The 17,507-nt window shown below is 42.7% G+C and overlaps 1 protein-coding gene across 2 annotated transcripts in view; it reads left to right on the forward strand.

Moving 5' to 3' along the window:
* The first annotated feature begins 7,862 nt into the window (after positions 1–7,862).
* Positions 7,863–17,507, forward strand: part of UCHL5 (ubiquitin C-terminal hydrolase L5) — a 48,688-nt gene continuing 39,043 nt past the window's right edge. The window contains exons 1-3 of one of the 2 annotated variants that reach the window (XM_007466201.1): positions 7,863–8,091; positions 14,571–14,634; positions 16,527–16,632. In XM_007466201.1, coding sequence (XP_007466263.1) covers positions 8,016–8,091; positions 14,571–14,634; positions 16,527–16,632 — 246 coding nt within the window. In that variant the 5' untranslated portion in view covers positions 7,863–8,015. The remainder of the gene's footprint in view (positions 8,092–14,570; positions 14,635–16,526; positions 16,633–17,507) is intronic. The other variant, XM_007466200.1, reaches the window with a different exon arrangement.

Consider the following 17,507-nt stretch of genomic DNA (forward strand, 5'->3'; position numbering starts at 1 on the left):
TCTTTCTGGTAGGAATGCCCTTCAGGGGACATTCCCCAGCCCCAAGGGATGAATCTTGACTGCTCTAAGCCAGTGTTCTCAAACTGCGTGCATCAAAATTACTTGAAGTGCTAGTTAAAACACAAGATGATGGGTTCCACCCTCCCCCCCCCCACCCCGAAGTTTCCTTCATAGTTCAGTATGTCTGGTTGAGGCCTAAGCATTCATACTTATCACAAGTTCCCAGGTGATGCTCTCATTCCTCTTGCCATGTGACTGGTACAGGTATTGGGCAAGTATCACAACTCCCACCAGTGAGACATAATAAGTCTGCTGGTTATACTTATGAGGTTTTCTTCCTTCTTAAAAAGGGGCTTGGGCTCTTAAAAAGGAATGGTCCCCTTTCTGCCTTGACATACTCATCTGCATATGATGCCTGAAGTGGTGTCAACTATCTTGAGCCATGGGGGGGTGCCACTTTAAGAAGAAAAATTAATTTATAAGGATGGAAGCATCAGAAAGAAAAAAAAAAAAGAAGGAATCTGGGTCATTGATATCATCAAGTTACCTGTAACTGCCCTACTCAGAAATGTCCTAATATATCATAAGTATATCCTTATTGTTTAAGCCATTGGTAAGTTTTCTGTTACCTGTAGCTGAGAGCATGTTAACTGATTAACATCCTGTATCAACCGTGCTCATTTATAGTTTACTTCATCTGTGACTACCCACATTTTCCTCCTTCCATTATCTCTGAAGCTACTAGAACTAGCTGTCTGGCAGCAATATCCCTTTTTCTCCTCCAAAGGCAGTAACCACAATCATCCACTACTTTATCGGTCCACCGCTTCTCTCACTATAGGACAGCTGTTTATCTTCAGGTTTCCTGCCTGGGCCACTACAGTGCACTGGGCTTCTCCCCATGGCAAACAACCAACAAAAAATCCTCAACCAGCATTTACTGCATACTGTGTGTAAGGCGTGAAGGAGATTTCTGTTCCATTAAAAAGATTTTTAAAACTTTTTTCCTGCCCTCAGGGAAATCACAGTCTATTTGATGAAGTAGAAATTTATACATAATACAAAGCAAACTGTAATCAAGTGCTTTAACAGAAAAGTGAATGAGCAGAGGAAGATAAAATAATGCTGTCTCAATAATGCAGGAAGACTTAAAAACTGGCATATAAAGTCTGGGGAGCACATTCCAGGAATGGGTATATGAAATCTTGCTCTGTGTCTTTAAATTTTAGAAAAGGAACTAAATATACTGCAAAGAAATGTTGACAGGTAAGGTAGTAGCTTAAAGAGGAACACAGGTAAAAGATATTTTGTGTTGAAGATGATACAAGCTTGAGCATGTTTATATACTGTGGGGAAGGCTAAAGACAGAATCCTGGTGAATATTAACAATTAAAAAATAGCTAAGGAGAAAAGGGCCCTTTAAAGAAGAATGGTAAGGAGAGGCACATAGACTTAAAATCAGGAGAGAGTGGTATCGTAGACCACCAGGAAGAGAATTTCATGGAGTGAAGGCCTGGTAATGTCAAATGCTCAGCAATCAAGTAAGTAAGGCTGAGGTTGGCAACAGGAATGCTGAGGAAAGGCAATCGCAGTCAGGCGCTGCGAGAAATAGCTTGATTCTAGTGAGGTCAGGAGGGCATGCAGCGATGAAGAGACTTCACAGGTAGACTACTCCTGCACAGAAGCAACGCTCTAAAGGGAAGGTAAAAGAGAAGGCAGGAGCTAGAGGAAAAATCTTTTTACCTTTTCAGATGAGAGGACACTGAGGTTGAGGTTCAAAGTTCAATTTGGAGAGGTGAAGACAGCAGAGAAAGGGCGGTAAGTGAGGGAATGAGGTCCCTGAAAGAAGCTTCAGAGCATCCAGCCTGAGACTTGCCCTTGACAGCAGAAGAGGGATCTCCTCCACTAAGGGTGAAGGCTATGGGTAATGATCCGTGTGAGGGAGTCAATGCGGGGAAATTGGGTTAGGGAGCAATGACAGACTGGGTCTCAGAGGGGGGAACACACAATGGTGCAGAGATAAGTGCTGGGAAGAAAGCCTCACATTGTGAATGTGACTGAGGGGGACAGTGATTTGAATTGTGCTGGAAACAGCAGTGTCAATATTCCAAATAAAGCTCTGACATAAAGTGGTTTATGTCAGTGCAGGCCTAGGCTTCAGGTGGTGTCAGAGACGAAATGATCATATTACATTAGTCATTATGGACTGATTTATAGTGACTGAGTACAGCACAGGCTGAAACTCCTGGTGCAGTGGATGTTGCTTTTTCTATGTATTTGTACCCCCTTTTCAGTATTGCATTTACCTCTGCCTTTCAATCCAAAAAGGCTAAGAGCCTTCTCAAAGATTGATAACATTAATTGCTAATTCCAGTAGAAATTTTTTGACATTGCTGGCCTCTCCTTTAGATTTAACAAAACACACTCTTTCTGGTGTTACTTCAACCTGGCTATTCCTGCTTATCAGTCATATTTGTTAAATGAATAATTTGTAACCTTTAAAAATTGTATAAAAAAAAGAAGAATATCTGATTTTTGTCCATGGTTCTCACAGGGCTTCACATACCACTTTGGGTTTATATCCGAAAAAAACAAAAACACTTAACTTGAAAAGATACGTGCACCCAATGTTCATAGCAGTGTTACTTACAATTGCCAAGGTATGGAAGCAACCTTAGTGTCCATCAACAGATGAATGAATAAATAAGATGTGGTATATGCATACACAATGGAATACTACTCAGCTATAAAAAAGAACGAAATTTTGCCATTTGCAGCAACATGGATGGGCTTGGAGGGCATTATGCTAAGTGAAATAAGTCAGACAGAGAAAGATAAATACTGTATGGTATCACTTACATGCAGAATCTAAAAAATACAACAAACTGGTGAATAAAACAAAAAAGAAGCAGACTCACAGCTACAGACTAGTGGTTACAGTGGGGAGAAGGAAGAGGAATGGAGAAATATAGGGGTAGAGGCTTAAAAAAAAGGGTTATTATGGGACTATATGAAATCATATGTGTGAAACTTCTGAAAACTGTAAAGCACTATAGAATTTAAAGAATCTTTTATTCAATTTAAAAAGAGTTAATAAAAAAAAACCTTGGAATATCCTGACTGATGGGAGTATCTTTGTTATGCTAATGAGGTGACTCATCCTGGGTCTTTGGATTGCTTCCAGTTGGGGGTCACCATAAAGACCAATCATCTGATTAGAAGGTTGGAACTTTAGGCCAGATCAACCTCCCAGGAGGGAAGGAAGGCAGTTGACTGACCTCAACCACAGGGTCAATGAATTAATCAATCATGCCTAGTCATGAAACCCCATATACAAACTCTGGACAACAAAGTACAGCGGAGGGACTTCCCTGGTGGTCCAGTGGTAAAGAATCCACCTTTGGACAACAAAGTACAGCGGAGGGACTTCCCTGGTGGTCCAGTGGTAAAGAATCCACCTTGCAATGTAAGGGACATGGGTTTGATCCCTGGTCAGGGAACTAAGATCCCTTATGCCGTGGGGCAACTAAGCCTGCGCGCCTCAACTATCGAGCCCGAGTGCCGCGAACTACAGAGCGCACTCGCTCTGGAACCTGCACACAAGTAGAGAGAGAAAACCCTCATGCCACAACTAGAGAGGTCTGAGCGCCACAATGAAGAGCCCACGCGCCCCAATAAAAGATCCAGCGCGCCTCAATGAGGATCCCACATGCCACAACTAAGACCCGACGCAGCCAAAAATAAATAAAATAAAATAAATAAATAATAAATAAATCGTTAAAAAAAAAAAAGTTCAGGAGAGACTCCCAGTTGGTGAACACTGATGTGCTGGGACTGTGATGTGCCAGGATTCCACAAACAGAAGGAATCCCTCTATTGCCTCCAGATTTTGGCCTGAGTGTGTCTTCCATTTGGCTGTGCCTGAGTTGCATCCTTTATAATAAAACTGTAATCATAAGGATGGTGCTTTTAGGGAGTTGAGTCATTCTAGTGAATTACTGACCCTGAGCGCATTGTGGGAAGCCTAGTTGGGTGGACTGGGACCTTATTTGAAGATGTTGTCTGAAGTAAGGGCAATCTGTTTGGCATCCTGCTCTTTCACTTGGGGGATCTGATGCTAACTCTGGAACTGAACTGAGTTGATCTCAAAATACAGACACCAAAGCTGTAAGTGACAAAAGAAAAAAACCGATAGACTGGACTTCATCAGAATTTAAAACTGTGTTTCAAAAGACACCACAAAGCAAGCAAAAAAGACATCCCATGGAATGGGAGAAAATAGTTGCAAATCATACATATGATAAGGAATTTGTGTCTATAATATATAAAGAACTCATAACTAAATAATAAAATGATAACCCAATTAAAAAATAGGCAAAGAACCTATATAGGTATGCCTTCAAAGAAGGTATACAAATGGCCAACAAACACAAAAATGGATGCTGAATATCATTGGTCACCAGGGAAATGCAAATCAAAACTGCAATGAGATACCACTTCACACCTACTAGAATGGCAATAATCAAAATGACAATAATAAGTGTTGGTGAGGATCTGGAGAAATTAGAACTTTCATATACTGCTAGTGGAATGTAAAATGTTGCATCATATGATATCTCTATATTTAACCTTTTGAGGACCTGCTAGATTGTTCTCCAAAGTGGTCAGGGGTTTCTTTAAGGGTGATGAAAATGTTCTGAAATTAGATAGTGGTGATGGTTACACAACTCTGTGAATATACTAAAACCCACTGAATGTGATGTGTGAATTCTATCTCAAAAATCTGTTATTAAAAAAAATTAAAAATTGGCTAGGTGAAATATATTTGGAAAGTTATTTAAATAGATAAGCATTTAAGTGATATTTAACCCTCCATTTTTTAGATTTGTCTTTAGAAAGAAATTTGAGATACACACAGACATACATATACAGGACCTTAATTTCTTCCTTCCCCAAATGTTATCATCACCCTTCTCAAAGCTTAAGCTCCAGTGTCAGTGGTTTAGAAGGCAGTTGGGCAGTGAGTGAGGTCAAAGCCTGGTCATCAATTAATCCACTCCTGAATAATCAAGTGTTGTAAATCCAGATTAACAAACAAACAAACAAAAGATAGTTAATTCTTCTTTCAGTTGGCCTGACCTGTTCGGTGCTCTTAAAGCAACACCCCTCCAAGGAAATGTAATACAGCTAAAGTTGTATTAAACGTCTATAAATCAAAATTTTGAGAGGAAATCAAACAGATCACAATATCATTAAAAGCACAGCCACACTCTGAAATTGGCTGTGGATATATTATACATTGCCCACTTCTCTTTTCCCTAATTGTGAATGCAAAACCAGTGAATGGCAGTAATACACAGTATGCAATAGCACTAGTTTTTCTTATTCGCTGGAACTAGAACATCTATAGTAACGTTTAACAGTGCTAATAATATATTACTTCTAAGGATTCCTACATTCTTCTTGAAGGTACACATCTAAATATCTTTCTCAAGTCTCTTGATCATTTGTCACTTGAAAAGGCTCCCTTTCATCCCAAGAGGTCAAACAAGTTTGCAGCTTATTCCTTTTTAAATGGAGCCAAAGCTGACTTACATCTATGAGAGCAAGACAGTTTGAAAGAAACAATACTGCAAACACGGGGGTCACAAATTCAGATAGCTGTATCACTCAGACTAGTAAATGGACATGAGGGAATCAAGTCAAGGGTGATGCAATAAAAAGTGGTGAAGGGGCTTCCCTGGTGGCGCAGTGGTTGAGAGTCTGCCTGCCGATGCAGGGGACACGGGTTCGTGCCCCGGCCCGGGAGGATCCCACACACCTCGGAGCGGCTGGGCCCGTGAGCCATGGCCGCTGAGCCTGCGCATCCGGAGCCTGTGCTCTGCAACGGGAGAGGCCACAACAGTGAGAGGCCCGCGCGCTGAGCCTGCGCGTCGACGCAACGGGAGAGGCCACAACAGTGAGAGGCCCGCATAACGCAAAAAAAAAAAAAAAAAAAAAAAAAAAAAAAAGTGGTTAGGAACTGAAGCAGACATGACAGCATGACATCCTGAAGGCCAACTGGTCGTTATGTAGTTTGGGCCTCATATTGCCAGATCTTCTCATTTTTCTCAAAAACTCAGAAATCTGGATTTTTAGGTGACCTCTTAGGATTAAATGTTAACAACATAATTAAAGAAATTTGACACCCCCCCCATTCTGATTACTTATAGGTTGTTTTAAGGGCTAAACTTTCAGTTTGGTCTTTCTACAATAGGCACCATGTTCACTTGGGTATCAAATGTTAGTTTTGATGTATTCAATAGTTACTTAGCACCAAAAACATTTTCAAGTTCACAGCAATACTGCAGATTGAGAAAATACGGCAAATTCCTGCAAACAGCTTTGGGCTCTGATGACACTCATTCTAGGCATGGTTCATAAGGAAATAAGGCTAGACTCCTGTGCCACACAGACTTTCCCATTTAAGTATATTTAACAGAACAGATACCTCTCCCGCCCCCCACCAGCTTGAAGACACAGTCTCCCAGGGGCAAACTTCAAGAAAGTTTCCAAAAAAAAAATTTTTTTTTTAATCTAACCCCTGACATACATTTTGGCTTCTACTCCATAATATAACCACGGTTGTTTTCATATAAAAGCTGTGCCGCTGTTTCTCTCAGTAAAATGTATCATGTTTATTTCGCAGCTTCACATAGTCCTGCAGGACAAGGTTCCCTTATTCCAAGGCACAGGTAGGTCTTCCTGCTTGAGAAGCAAAAAATCCGAGTTTTACCAAGTAAAGCTTTTTTTTTTTTTCCTGGAAGCCAAGGGCCCTTCTTGGAAGTCAGAGCTTTAAGGAGTGATGCATAAACACTACTACTCGGAAAGATTTTAGTTTTAACATTACTATTCTGCAAGGGCCTGGTGAATGAGGTTTCGTGATTTAGTGAAGACAGCCATTTTTGGTTTAACGCATCTTTTAGTCTTAGGACCATTACAAATATTTTCAGATTAACACACTGCATTTTTCAACCTCATGTGCCTTGGAGGCATCGCGCGCCTTTACACTTGTCTATCAGCCCCCCCGACGACAGGACGGATCGCCTCCTGTCCCTCGTCATTCCCTCCAGGACAAATTTCGTCCTCCGTCTTCTCACAAAGATCCTTCTTCCCGAAGCCCAGAGGCCGGGCAACGCCTCTCGGCGCAGCAGCGGCGGGAGGAGGAAAAGGAGGAGGAAAAGGAGGGGGAGGAGGAAAGCGGGCCCCTGGGACGCCGGCCTGCGGGAAGCTCCGCAAATACAAGCGGGAGCGATCCCCGCTTCGGGAAGGGCCCGGCCCAGCAGAGGTGTCGGTCCAGCCACCCAGGACGGCAGGGCACGGAGGCGGGGCGGGAGACGGGTCGGCGCAGCGACTGCTCCGGCCTCGGCCGCGGGGATGTGGGGTGAGGGCCACGGAGGACCGGCCGGACCCAGGCGCCGCTCAGAACGCACAAAGGGCCCCGGCCAGCCGGCCGCCCGCGGTGTCCTCACCTGTGCCCGGCGGCCGATCCTCCGAAGCCGCCGCGCCACCGGGAGAAGCGCTGCGCCACGCCGCCGAAACACGACGCGCGACAGCCTGAGTGGTGGCGCCTTCTCCGACTCCGCCGCCCGGGTCTCCCGGTTCGGCTCCCGGGAACGAGCCCCGCCCCCCTGGGCGTGCCCCGCCCCCGCCCCAGACTGGCGAGAGTCCCGGATGTTCCCTCCTCCGGCGCCCCAAGTCCCGCCCTTTCTCGGCGGCCCTGGCCCCTCGGAATCCGCTCCGGGTCCTGCGCGGCCCAGAAAGAGTTTTGCCGTCTCTTGGATGGCTAGAGCGTCCTCCCGCGCTCTGTCGCGCTGCAGGTGACGGCGCCCGGAGGCTGTCGGGAAGTAGGCGGGGTGACGTGAGGTTGACGAGCCAAAGGCGGGTTTGCAGAGCTCAGTGGCCGGAGGCGGCTGGATTGGGGGTGGGTGGGTGCCGGAGCCGGAGGTGGAGCGGGGCGGCGTGTGGCCGGGGCCATGACGGGCAATGCTGGGGAGTGGTGCCTTATGGAAAGCGACCCCGGGGTCTTCACCGAGCTCATTAAAGGATTCGGTGAGAGCCAAGGGGACCGTACTGGGCCGGGGGTCACGGGAGGAGGCCTGAGCTGGGCACGGAGTGCTTCCCTGCGGCCTCCGCCGCCCAGCGTCTGAAGGGAGGCGACTCTCTAACCGTGGAGTCGGGGAGGGGGAAAGGCAGGGCTCCGGTCCCTCCTTGGTCCCGGCCAGTCGCGTTTCCGTGGTGATCTGAGAGCCACACCGCGAGGGCAGGAGCGTGTCCCCGGAACTCGGCGCTCCAGTACTAGCTTCACTGACCTGAGCCCCCGCCCCGGTTCCCCCCCCCCCACTTTACGTACCGATTCTTCCCTTTGCACCACGGGGCGCCCCCATTCCGGGCAGGGGTGCCCAGGTACGTGTCTCAGGCCATCGGTGCTACAGGAAAAGTCGGATGCGCCTTGTCGAAGGTGGGGTGTCCAAGGCCCAAGCCGCGCCGGAACCTGACATTCGAGTTATTCGGAGCAGAACCCCTCGAGTGTGTGCCCAGCCCTGCGAACGTCCGCACAGGCTGGCAGCGTGGGACGCACGGACCACCTCGCTCGTTCTGCTCATTTTGTGGCCTCCGGGGAAGTGTGCTTTCTCCACCTAGTGCTCCAGAGGCCACATGCTTGCCTCGTAATTTCTTTCTGACTCTGTTCCTTATCTCTGGTCCTAAGTAACCAACATATTTGACTTTGTAGCCTTCCCTGTCCCTGCAGCTCTTCTTTGGCTGTAAGTTTATTTTTATCTGTTATTTCTCAAGTATTAATTTTAGCTCTTACGTTAAAACTTGTACATGAGGTGGAAATTCAACATTGATATAGATAACTGTTTGTTGTACGTAGCTGACTGTTTGGATATCATGTATTGGGCATATATTGTTTACCTGCTATGTCTGACACATTGGTAGGGTTTGGATATTTTTAATGTGAATAAAGCATGACTGCTGTTCTAAAGAACTAACAAGCAAATTATAATATGGCGTATTAATTGCTACATTAGAGTAGGTACACACAGGTCGTGGAAGAGCACAGGCAGAAGGAAAGGCATAAACAGTAGTGGTGGTAAAGTATATGACTTAGGGAACAGCTGGGAAAGTGACTAAAGCATGATGTAACAGACTTCAGGAGTATTTCAATCCGAAGCTGAAAAGATTGTGTGCCATGTTGTGTAGTATGGATTGCCCTGTAGTCCCTGGGGACTTAGCTGTCAAAGATATTTCAAGGCTGAAATGATATTTTTATAATTTAAAAAGATTTACTACTTGTAGTGTGCAGGGTAGATTGCATGAAGTAAGAGAAGCTAGAAGCCTCTTAAAATGGTCAGAATTTGAGATGATTGGCTCCACACATAAAGTAGTGATTTGGAGAGGAGGAGGTCGATTCAATAATTTTTGCTATATTTAAATCCACAGGACTGTTAACTGCTGGGATGTAGGGAAAAAGAGGTGACAGTGACTCTAGTTTCTAGCTTGGGAGACTGGTGAAGTACAAGTACAAGAGAAGAGTAGGCTTGATGGACAAGAAAGTGGGTTCAGCTTTGGACATACACTGAGTTTGAGATGTCTGCAGGTTTTAGCCATAAACTTTACCTTCAAAACCTTAACTATTATGACATGTTAGAGTTAACCTTAAGAAACGTTGTATCAGGCAAATTTGTTTATTTTAAAATTAGTCCATTCTGTTAACAGCTTTTGCTCCAATTTCGTACGTGCAGAAAACTTGGAATTGAAAATGATTTAAATAAAAGCATGCATAAGAGACTGCCATGGAACTGCACCTTCTGTACCTGCACAAATGAAAACTGAAGCTATAGTTATTAGACTGGTTTAATTAGCAGAAGAAGAACTTTGCAAAAAGTTAAATGATGGTAGTTGTATATCACCATCAGATGCTTCAAAGAGACTGAGTTTATTCCAGTCATTTTCTTTTTTCCTCATTCAATTCATGGATTTAAAAAACCTTTGGGGGCTTCCCTGGTGGCGCAGTGGTTGAGCGTCCGCCTGCCGATGCAGGGGATACGGGTTCGTGCCCCGGTCCGGGAAGATCCCACATGCCGCGGAGCGGCTGGGCCCGTGAGCCATGGCCGCTGAGCCTGCGCGTCCGGAGCCTGTGCTCTGCAACGGGAGAGGCCACAACAGTGAGAGGCCCGCGTACTGCAAAAAAAACAACAACAAAAAAAAAACCTTTGGAAGTTTATTCTTTCAAAAGTGAAACATCTTATTGTATTATGAATGCTATTGTAGATTTAAGTTTCTTCATTGAAGGGGAAATTATTTCTGAGTTCAGTGAATATATTAAATAAAATTTTTGATGGAATATAACGTCATGGTAAAACAAAGTTCTTATTAAGAAACTGATGGAGCAGAACTATACTTTTAATTGATACAATGCATACGTAATTCATAAATGCAGCAAAACAAACTAGGATAGTCTACTAATTAAAAATAGAGGCTGTATATTTTTGCTTCCAGCCAAGATAGAGTAACAGGGACTAGATTTACTACAACAAATCAGTGACCTCAGCTTTCCCTTCAAGAAACTAGAAGAAGATGAGTAAATTAAACCTAAAGTAAGCAGATAAAAGGAAGTAATAGAGATCAGAGTTGAAATTAGTAAAACAGAAAAGAGAAAAATAGTGGAGAAAGTCAATGAAACCAAAAGCTGGTTTCTCAAAGATCAATAAAATGCATAAACCTGTAGTCAGACTGATCAGAGGAAAGAGAGGAGACAAATGACTAATATAAGGAATAAGAGAGATGACATCACTACATATTCTACAGATTTTTAAAAAATACTAAATAGTTATTTTTTGGCTGGATTGGGTCTTCGTTGCTGCGTGTGGGCTTTCTCTAGTTGCGGCGAGCGGGGGCTACTCTTTGTTGCAGTGCACAGGCTTCTCATTGCAGTGGTTTCTCTTGTTGCGGAGCACAGGCTCTGGGCATGAGGGCTTCAGTAGTTGTGGCACTTGGGCTCAGTAGTTGTGGCTCACAGGCTTAGTTGCTCCGTGGCATGTGGGATCTTCCCGGACCAGGGATCAAACCCATGTCCCCTGTGTTGGCAGGCGGATTCTTAACCACTGCAACACCAGGGAAGTCCCAGATTCTACAGATCTTAAAAGGATAAGTGAATATTTTAATATTTATGCAAATAAATTTGACAACTTGGATGACATGTCCAAATTCCTTTAAAGACGGAAATTACCAAAGTTCACTCAAGAGGTAATAAATAAACAGTATAGCCTTATGTGTAGGCTATAAAAATACTCCCCAAGAGTATTTTTCTTGGAGAGAAAGACTCCAGGTATATTTTTAAGAAAATTATTTTTAGAATTGTTTTTTGAATAGACTGTTTTATGGAGCCACCAGTACTATAATACAAATGTGTTAGTCAAGATATAAATATTTTAAAACAATTTAAAAATTTATTTAATGTCCTGTTAAGTAAAATCAATTTAATAAAAGCAGTGTTCTGGTTTGAATGACAGATTATTTGGTCATCCTATTTAAGACCCAGTTCAACTATTTTAAAATTATTTATTTAATTAATTTTTTTGGCCGCGCGGCATGTGGGTTCTTAATTCCCTGACTAGGGTTCAAACCTGAGCCCCTTGCATTGGAAGCAGGGAGTCTTAACCACTGGACCGCCAGGGAAGTCCCCCAGTTTAACTATACATTAAAGTTTTTTCTGATCAGCAAGGATAGTTGGCTACCTCTTAACTTCCAGGAGGCATCCCATGTTCCTTTTATATGCAAAATATGCAGACTGCACAGTCTCTGAGTTATATGAGCTTGTTTCCTACTAGGTTGAAGTTCTTAAGCATTGTTAAAATAGTTTATTATTTCCTGTCCTTGTTAGGGCCTAATACCATGCTTGGCACATACTTTCAACCTGCGGTTGGTTGAATCCGTGGACCCAGAACCCGTTGGGTACAGAGGGCTGAATGTATTTGTTAAATACCAGTGAATCGTTAACTTTTTAAAGCCTACCCCCCACCCCACTCAGCTTTTTACTTAATATATATTAGAGGAATCAGCATGGTGATTCTTTTGTGTTTGGTATTTGAGAACGTATACCTCACAAGAATTGTGTGGATTGGATGAAGCAGGTAGTATTCTTGTTTTAAACATGAGGAAAGTGAGGCTCAAAGACATGTTCTCACTCAAGGTAAAGAACTTAAAGGCAGTGCTAGAATTACAATCCAGTTCTCTTGAATCATTGCTTATTTCTCTTTCCATTATACCATGCATTATTTGAAATTGAATGTACATAGGGGGATTATTAGAATTGAATGTATATAAGGAGATAGATGCTAACAGTTAAGTACTATGTTTTCATTACACAGAGATGTGTATGTGTCTAACATAAGGTTATTTAAACAGTGTCACCACTTGAAATTATACCTTTGCAAAAGATTTTGGGGCTCTTTTAATTCAGTGGCTTTTGTTGTGTTTTTGTATGATATGTGCAATGTTTTAACGTTTGGCCTTTTTACAGTTGATTTCCAATAGCATAACCAGTGTTAACAAGTGCATTAGTGTTCTTTTGTGCCCTTTCTTGATAACACGTATAAATATAGGTTCACACTTAAAACAAGCTTTTTTTCCCAACTTAATGTATGTGGACGTCTAGCAACCTGTTCTAGACATTCAGGTTGTTTCTAGTTCTTCTCTACTACACATAACGAAGTAACTCTCCTTGTACCTGTATCTTTAATGGTTGGGTGGGAGCTAATAGATATTTGCTGAGCAGAGCAAATTGAGATACTGAATGGTATGGATGCCCAAAGTCACATAGTTGGTTGGTTCAGTATTTTTCTTTTTTAAACCACAGATTTTTGCATGTGATCTAAAGGCTTCTCCAGCACTCACTTGAAAATAATCTGGAACGATAGAAAGTGCCCAGACTTTGGAACCAGACATGGGTTATAATTAACTTTTTGGCATATATTAGTTGTAGTGAATTTAGATAAGAAACCTAACATCCCTAAGCCTCTTCCATATAATACTTTCCTTGCAGGGATTAGAGAAAATGCATTCAGAGCACTTTACACATTGCAGTTACTGGTAAATACAGCTGTTTTTTTCTGTTGTGATCATAATGCTACCTGACATTTTGCCGAGGCACAACTAGGGCACGGTTCTCGACCTTGGTACTCTTGCCTTGCCTTGCAGGGATTAGACACTTTGGGCCCGATAATTCATTTTGTCTTGACACTTTGGGGCAGATAATTCTCTGTTGTCAGGGGCTACTCTGTGCAACGTAGGATGTTCAGTATCTCTGGCCTCTACCTACTAGATGCTACCTCCCCGCCCCCCAAGTGACAGTAGGGACAGTAAAAATGTCTTCAGACATTTTGAGATGTTCCCTGGAGGGGGTGGGGGGTGCAGAGGCATAAAAAACATCATCCTGGTTGAGAACCACTGTTGTAGAAGAACATATTTGGGGGACTCTGATGTGGTTGATATTAAATTTTTAAAGTATAGAATTGGAATTTAGGAAAAGGGTCAGAACTAAATAGTGTTCTGAAATTCACTGTTAAGTGGTAGCTATTTATTACCACTTTATTTATTTATTTATTTTAATATTTATTTTTGGCTGCGTTGGGTCTTTGTTGCTGTGTGCGGGCTTTCTCTAGTTGCAGCGAGCGGGGGCTACTCTTCGTTGCGGTGCGCGGGCTTCTCATTGCGGTGGCTTCTCTTGTTGAGGAGCACGGGCTCTAGGCGCGCGGGCTTCAGTAGTTGTGGCTCGTGGGCTCTAGAGCGTAGGCTCAGTAGTTGTGGCACACGAGCTTAGTTGCTCCTTGGCATGTGGGATCTTCCCGGACCAGGGCTCGAACCCGTGTAACCTGCATTGGCAGGCAGATTCTCAGCCACTGTGCCACCAGGGAAGCCTCTATTACAAGTGTACAGTAAGGAGGGCTTCCCTGGTGGCGCAGTGGTTGAGAGTCCGCCTGCCGATGCAGGGGACACGGGTTCGTGCCCCGGTCCGGGAAGATCCCACATGCCGCGGAGTGGCTGGGCCCGTGAGCCATGGCCACTGAGCCTGCGCGTCCGGAGCCTGTGCTCCGCAACGGGAGAGGCCACAACAGTGAGAGGCCCGCGTACCGCAAAAAAAAAAGAAAGAAAAGAAAAAGTGTACAGTAAGGAAAAGAGGGGGCTGCGGGCAGAGCTGTGGAAACATAGCAGCTAAGTGAAGGGAGTGGATGAAGAGGAGCCAGAGATTGAGAGAGACTGAGAAGGAGCCATGGGGTGGCGTCCAGTGAAAATAAACCTTGAAACTTTTTAAAGTTGTCAAAGGAATATGCTCCCAGTGTAATAATTAGGAAATAGTAAAGGTAGCACTAGGATTTGACTGCGAGCTTTATCAGTTTTACCATTTTAATTTGTCATGTCTTATCACCCCCAAATATGCTTTTCTTTCAGTTAATATTTTATTTAATGGCGAAGGAAAAAAAACGAGTTATTTTGTCTTCTGAAGAAATAATTTCTTATTTCAGGTTGCCGAGGAGCCCAAGTAGAAGAAATATGGAGTTTAGAGCCTGAGAATTTTGAAAAATTAAAGTAAGTATATTTTTACTTATGTTAAATGTAATATGTCTAGGGCTTCCCTGGTGGCGCAGTTGAGAGTCCGCCTCCCGATGCAGGGGACACGGGTTTGTGCCCCGGTCCGGGAAGATCCCACATGCCGCGGAGTGGCTGGGCCCGTGAGCCATGGCCGCTGAGCCTGCGCGTCCGGAGCCTGTGCTCTGCAACGGGAGAGGCCACAACAGTGAGAGGCCCGTGTACCGCAAAAAAAAAAAAAAAAGTAATATGTCTATACTTAAGCAAACTTTCATGAGTTTATTTTACTTGGGTTACCTTAGGCTGAACACATTATCTCCTTTAAGATTTTTTTCAACTGTCTGAGGTAGGTATGATTCCCATTTTATAACCAAGAACCTGAGGCTCATAGATAAGTAATTTGCAAGGGATTCAAAACTAAGTCTCTGTAATTCCATATCAACAAAGTACTGATAGGTTGATTTTTTTACAACTTTCACTTATAGATCAATACTGTTAGAACATGGAACACATTTTATCATAAAACACATGAATAATAGGCCAGTCTACAAAACTATATTTGACAGATAATGTATATTAATAGTAATTCAGAACTTAAAAAAATTTAATTAATTTTTGGCTGTGTTGGGTCTTCATGCTGCACGCAGGCTTTCTCTAGTTGCTGCGAGTGGGGGCCACCCTTCGTTGCGGTGCGTGGGCTTCTTATTGCGGTGGCTTCTCTTGTTGCAGAGCACGGGCTCTAGGTGCGTAGGTTCAGTAGTTGTGGCTCATGGGCTCTAGAGCGCAGGCTCAGTAGTTGTGGCGCACGGACTTAGTTGCTCCGCGGCATGTGGGATCTTCCCGGACCAGGGCTCCAACCCGTGTCCCCTGCATTGTCAGGCGGACTGTCAACCACTGCGCCACCAGGAAGTCCCAGAACTTTTTTTTATACATTATTACATTGCTTCTTGGGGAGGTTACAGTTCAGATTCCAATGTTGATGCCAGGAAGTACCTTCCTCTTACTCTGTCTTTCTGATTTCTCTGGGCCTTTCCTTAACCCCCAACCTCCAAGCATTGACCCTGGATTGCAAATGGAGGGCTAGGGAGTTTTCACTGCGGGGAGCATTCTTAGGTCCTGGAATGGGGACTGTAGGGATATGTTTCTTATAGTAAGGAGACAGTTCCCTCCCCCCTATTTTCTTCTTCCCCACAAAGAGAGCAGTCGTTTTAGATGGAATAAGAGAGAAATTCTGGCTGGATGATCAGGGAAGGTTAATTAAAGATGCATTTGACCTGTCTTTAAGGGATAGGAAAGATTTTTGTTGCATGGAAGGCGGTGGTGAAAGATAGACTGGAGAGAATCCTAAAGTGATTTAACGGTTTGTGGGCAACAACCGTTCCTTTGGGGAGGTGGTGATTTCATTATGTGTGAGATGCAACATCCAGTCATACTGTAGTGTGACGGTTGCTCATGCATCCACTAATTATATGAAGGCGACGTCCTATATTTCAGTGTTTATGCTAGCAGCCATTTATCTGTAAACATCCTATGTGAACTTTATTCATGTATATCAGAATTCAGTCTAGGGTTAACAGCTTCTTCTAGTTTTGCTAAGTTCTTTCTGTTTTTAAGTGAGGTAATATAAGGTAGAATTGAATAATGCACAGATTTGAGATTATTCCTTTCATTATAATTCCATTTTAATTGATGTATTTTTTTTAAGTTTTGTTAGCTGTGTCTTGGGCAACATTCTAGTAACTATGAACAGCAATAGAAATCTTAAAAAAATTTCTTAAATATTCTTCATTTGCATTGTATTTGTTAAGTAAATGACCAAAACTTAACATATTGACAGTGTGTTAAAAGAAGCAAGGTTTGGTGTCACTAATTTGTATTTTTTTGTTTTATAGGCCAGTTCATGGGTTGATTTTTCTTTTCAAATGGCAGCCAGGAGAAGAACCAGCAGGCTCTGTGGTTCAGGACTCCAGACTTGACACAATATTTTTTGCCAAGCAGGTATGGTCCTTGGATACTGTGGAGTCTCAAAAGCAACCCTCTTTACAAACAGGACTCTTCCACCTGTGTCTCTAGTGTAGCAGTTCTCAAACTTTCTTGGTTCTAGGACTCCTTCACATTCTTAAAAATTATTGAGATCCCCAAAGACCTTCTGTTTATATGGGTTATATTTATTAGTATTTATCATTTAGACATTAAAACTGAGACATTTAAAATATTTATTAATTGCCTTAAAAGTAACAATAAATTCATTACATGTTAATGATAATGTATTTTTTTAATGAAGCATAAATATCTTTACCAAAGCAAAAGAGTAGTGAGATGAGTGCATTATTTTACATTTTTATAAATATCTTTAATGTCTGGCTTAATATTAAGCACACAGCTGGATTCTCCTATCAGCTTCTTTATTCAGTCTGTTGCAATATTTTCATTTTGTTTTGTTTTTGGTTGAAGTATATGATTTAGTCTCACACATATGTGTAGTTGGAGAGGGAGAAGTATGTTAATTTCTTTTCCAGGAAATTATGGATATTCTTTGATATTATATCAAAACTCCAGAAATGTTCCTCTCCTAAAGATTGGTTGCAGTGTGAAATCTGAGATCATATTAATGAACTTTGTACTTTGATATATAAAAATCCTTTGGTTTATCTTGTTCTTCAAAAGGATCTTTTACTCTTGGAGGATCTTATAACATTGTGCATTGGTCATTTTGAAAATTTACCGACTTCGGCAGATTTTCTAAATGTTGACACATGATTATATATGTTATCAACAAGTCACATGTGTTAATATCAGCATCTCTATCATTAGAAGAATTGATAAGTATCCTGAAACTTTTTTTTTTTTTTTTTTTTTTTTTTTTTTGGGGT

This window comes from Lipotes vexillifer, unplaced genomic scaffold, assembly GCF_000442215.2.
Source record: "Lipotes vexillifer unplaced genomic scaffold, Lipotes_vexillifer_v1.1 scaffold585, whole genome shotgun sequence".
Classification (NCBI taxonomy): domain Eukaryota; kingdom Metazoa; phylum Chordata; class Mammalia; order Artiodactyla; family Lipotidae; genus Lipotes; species Lipotes vexillifer.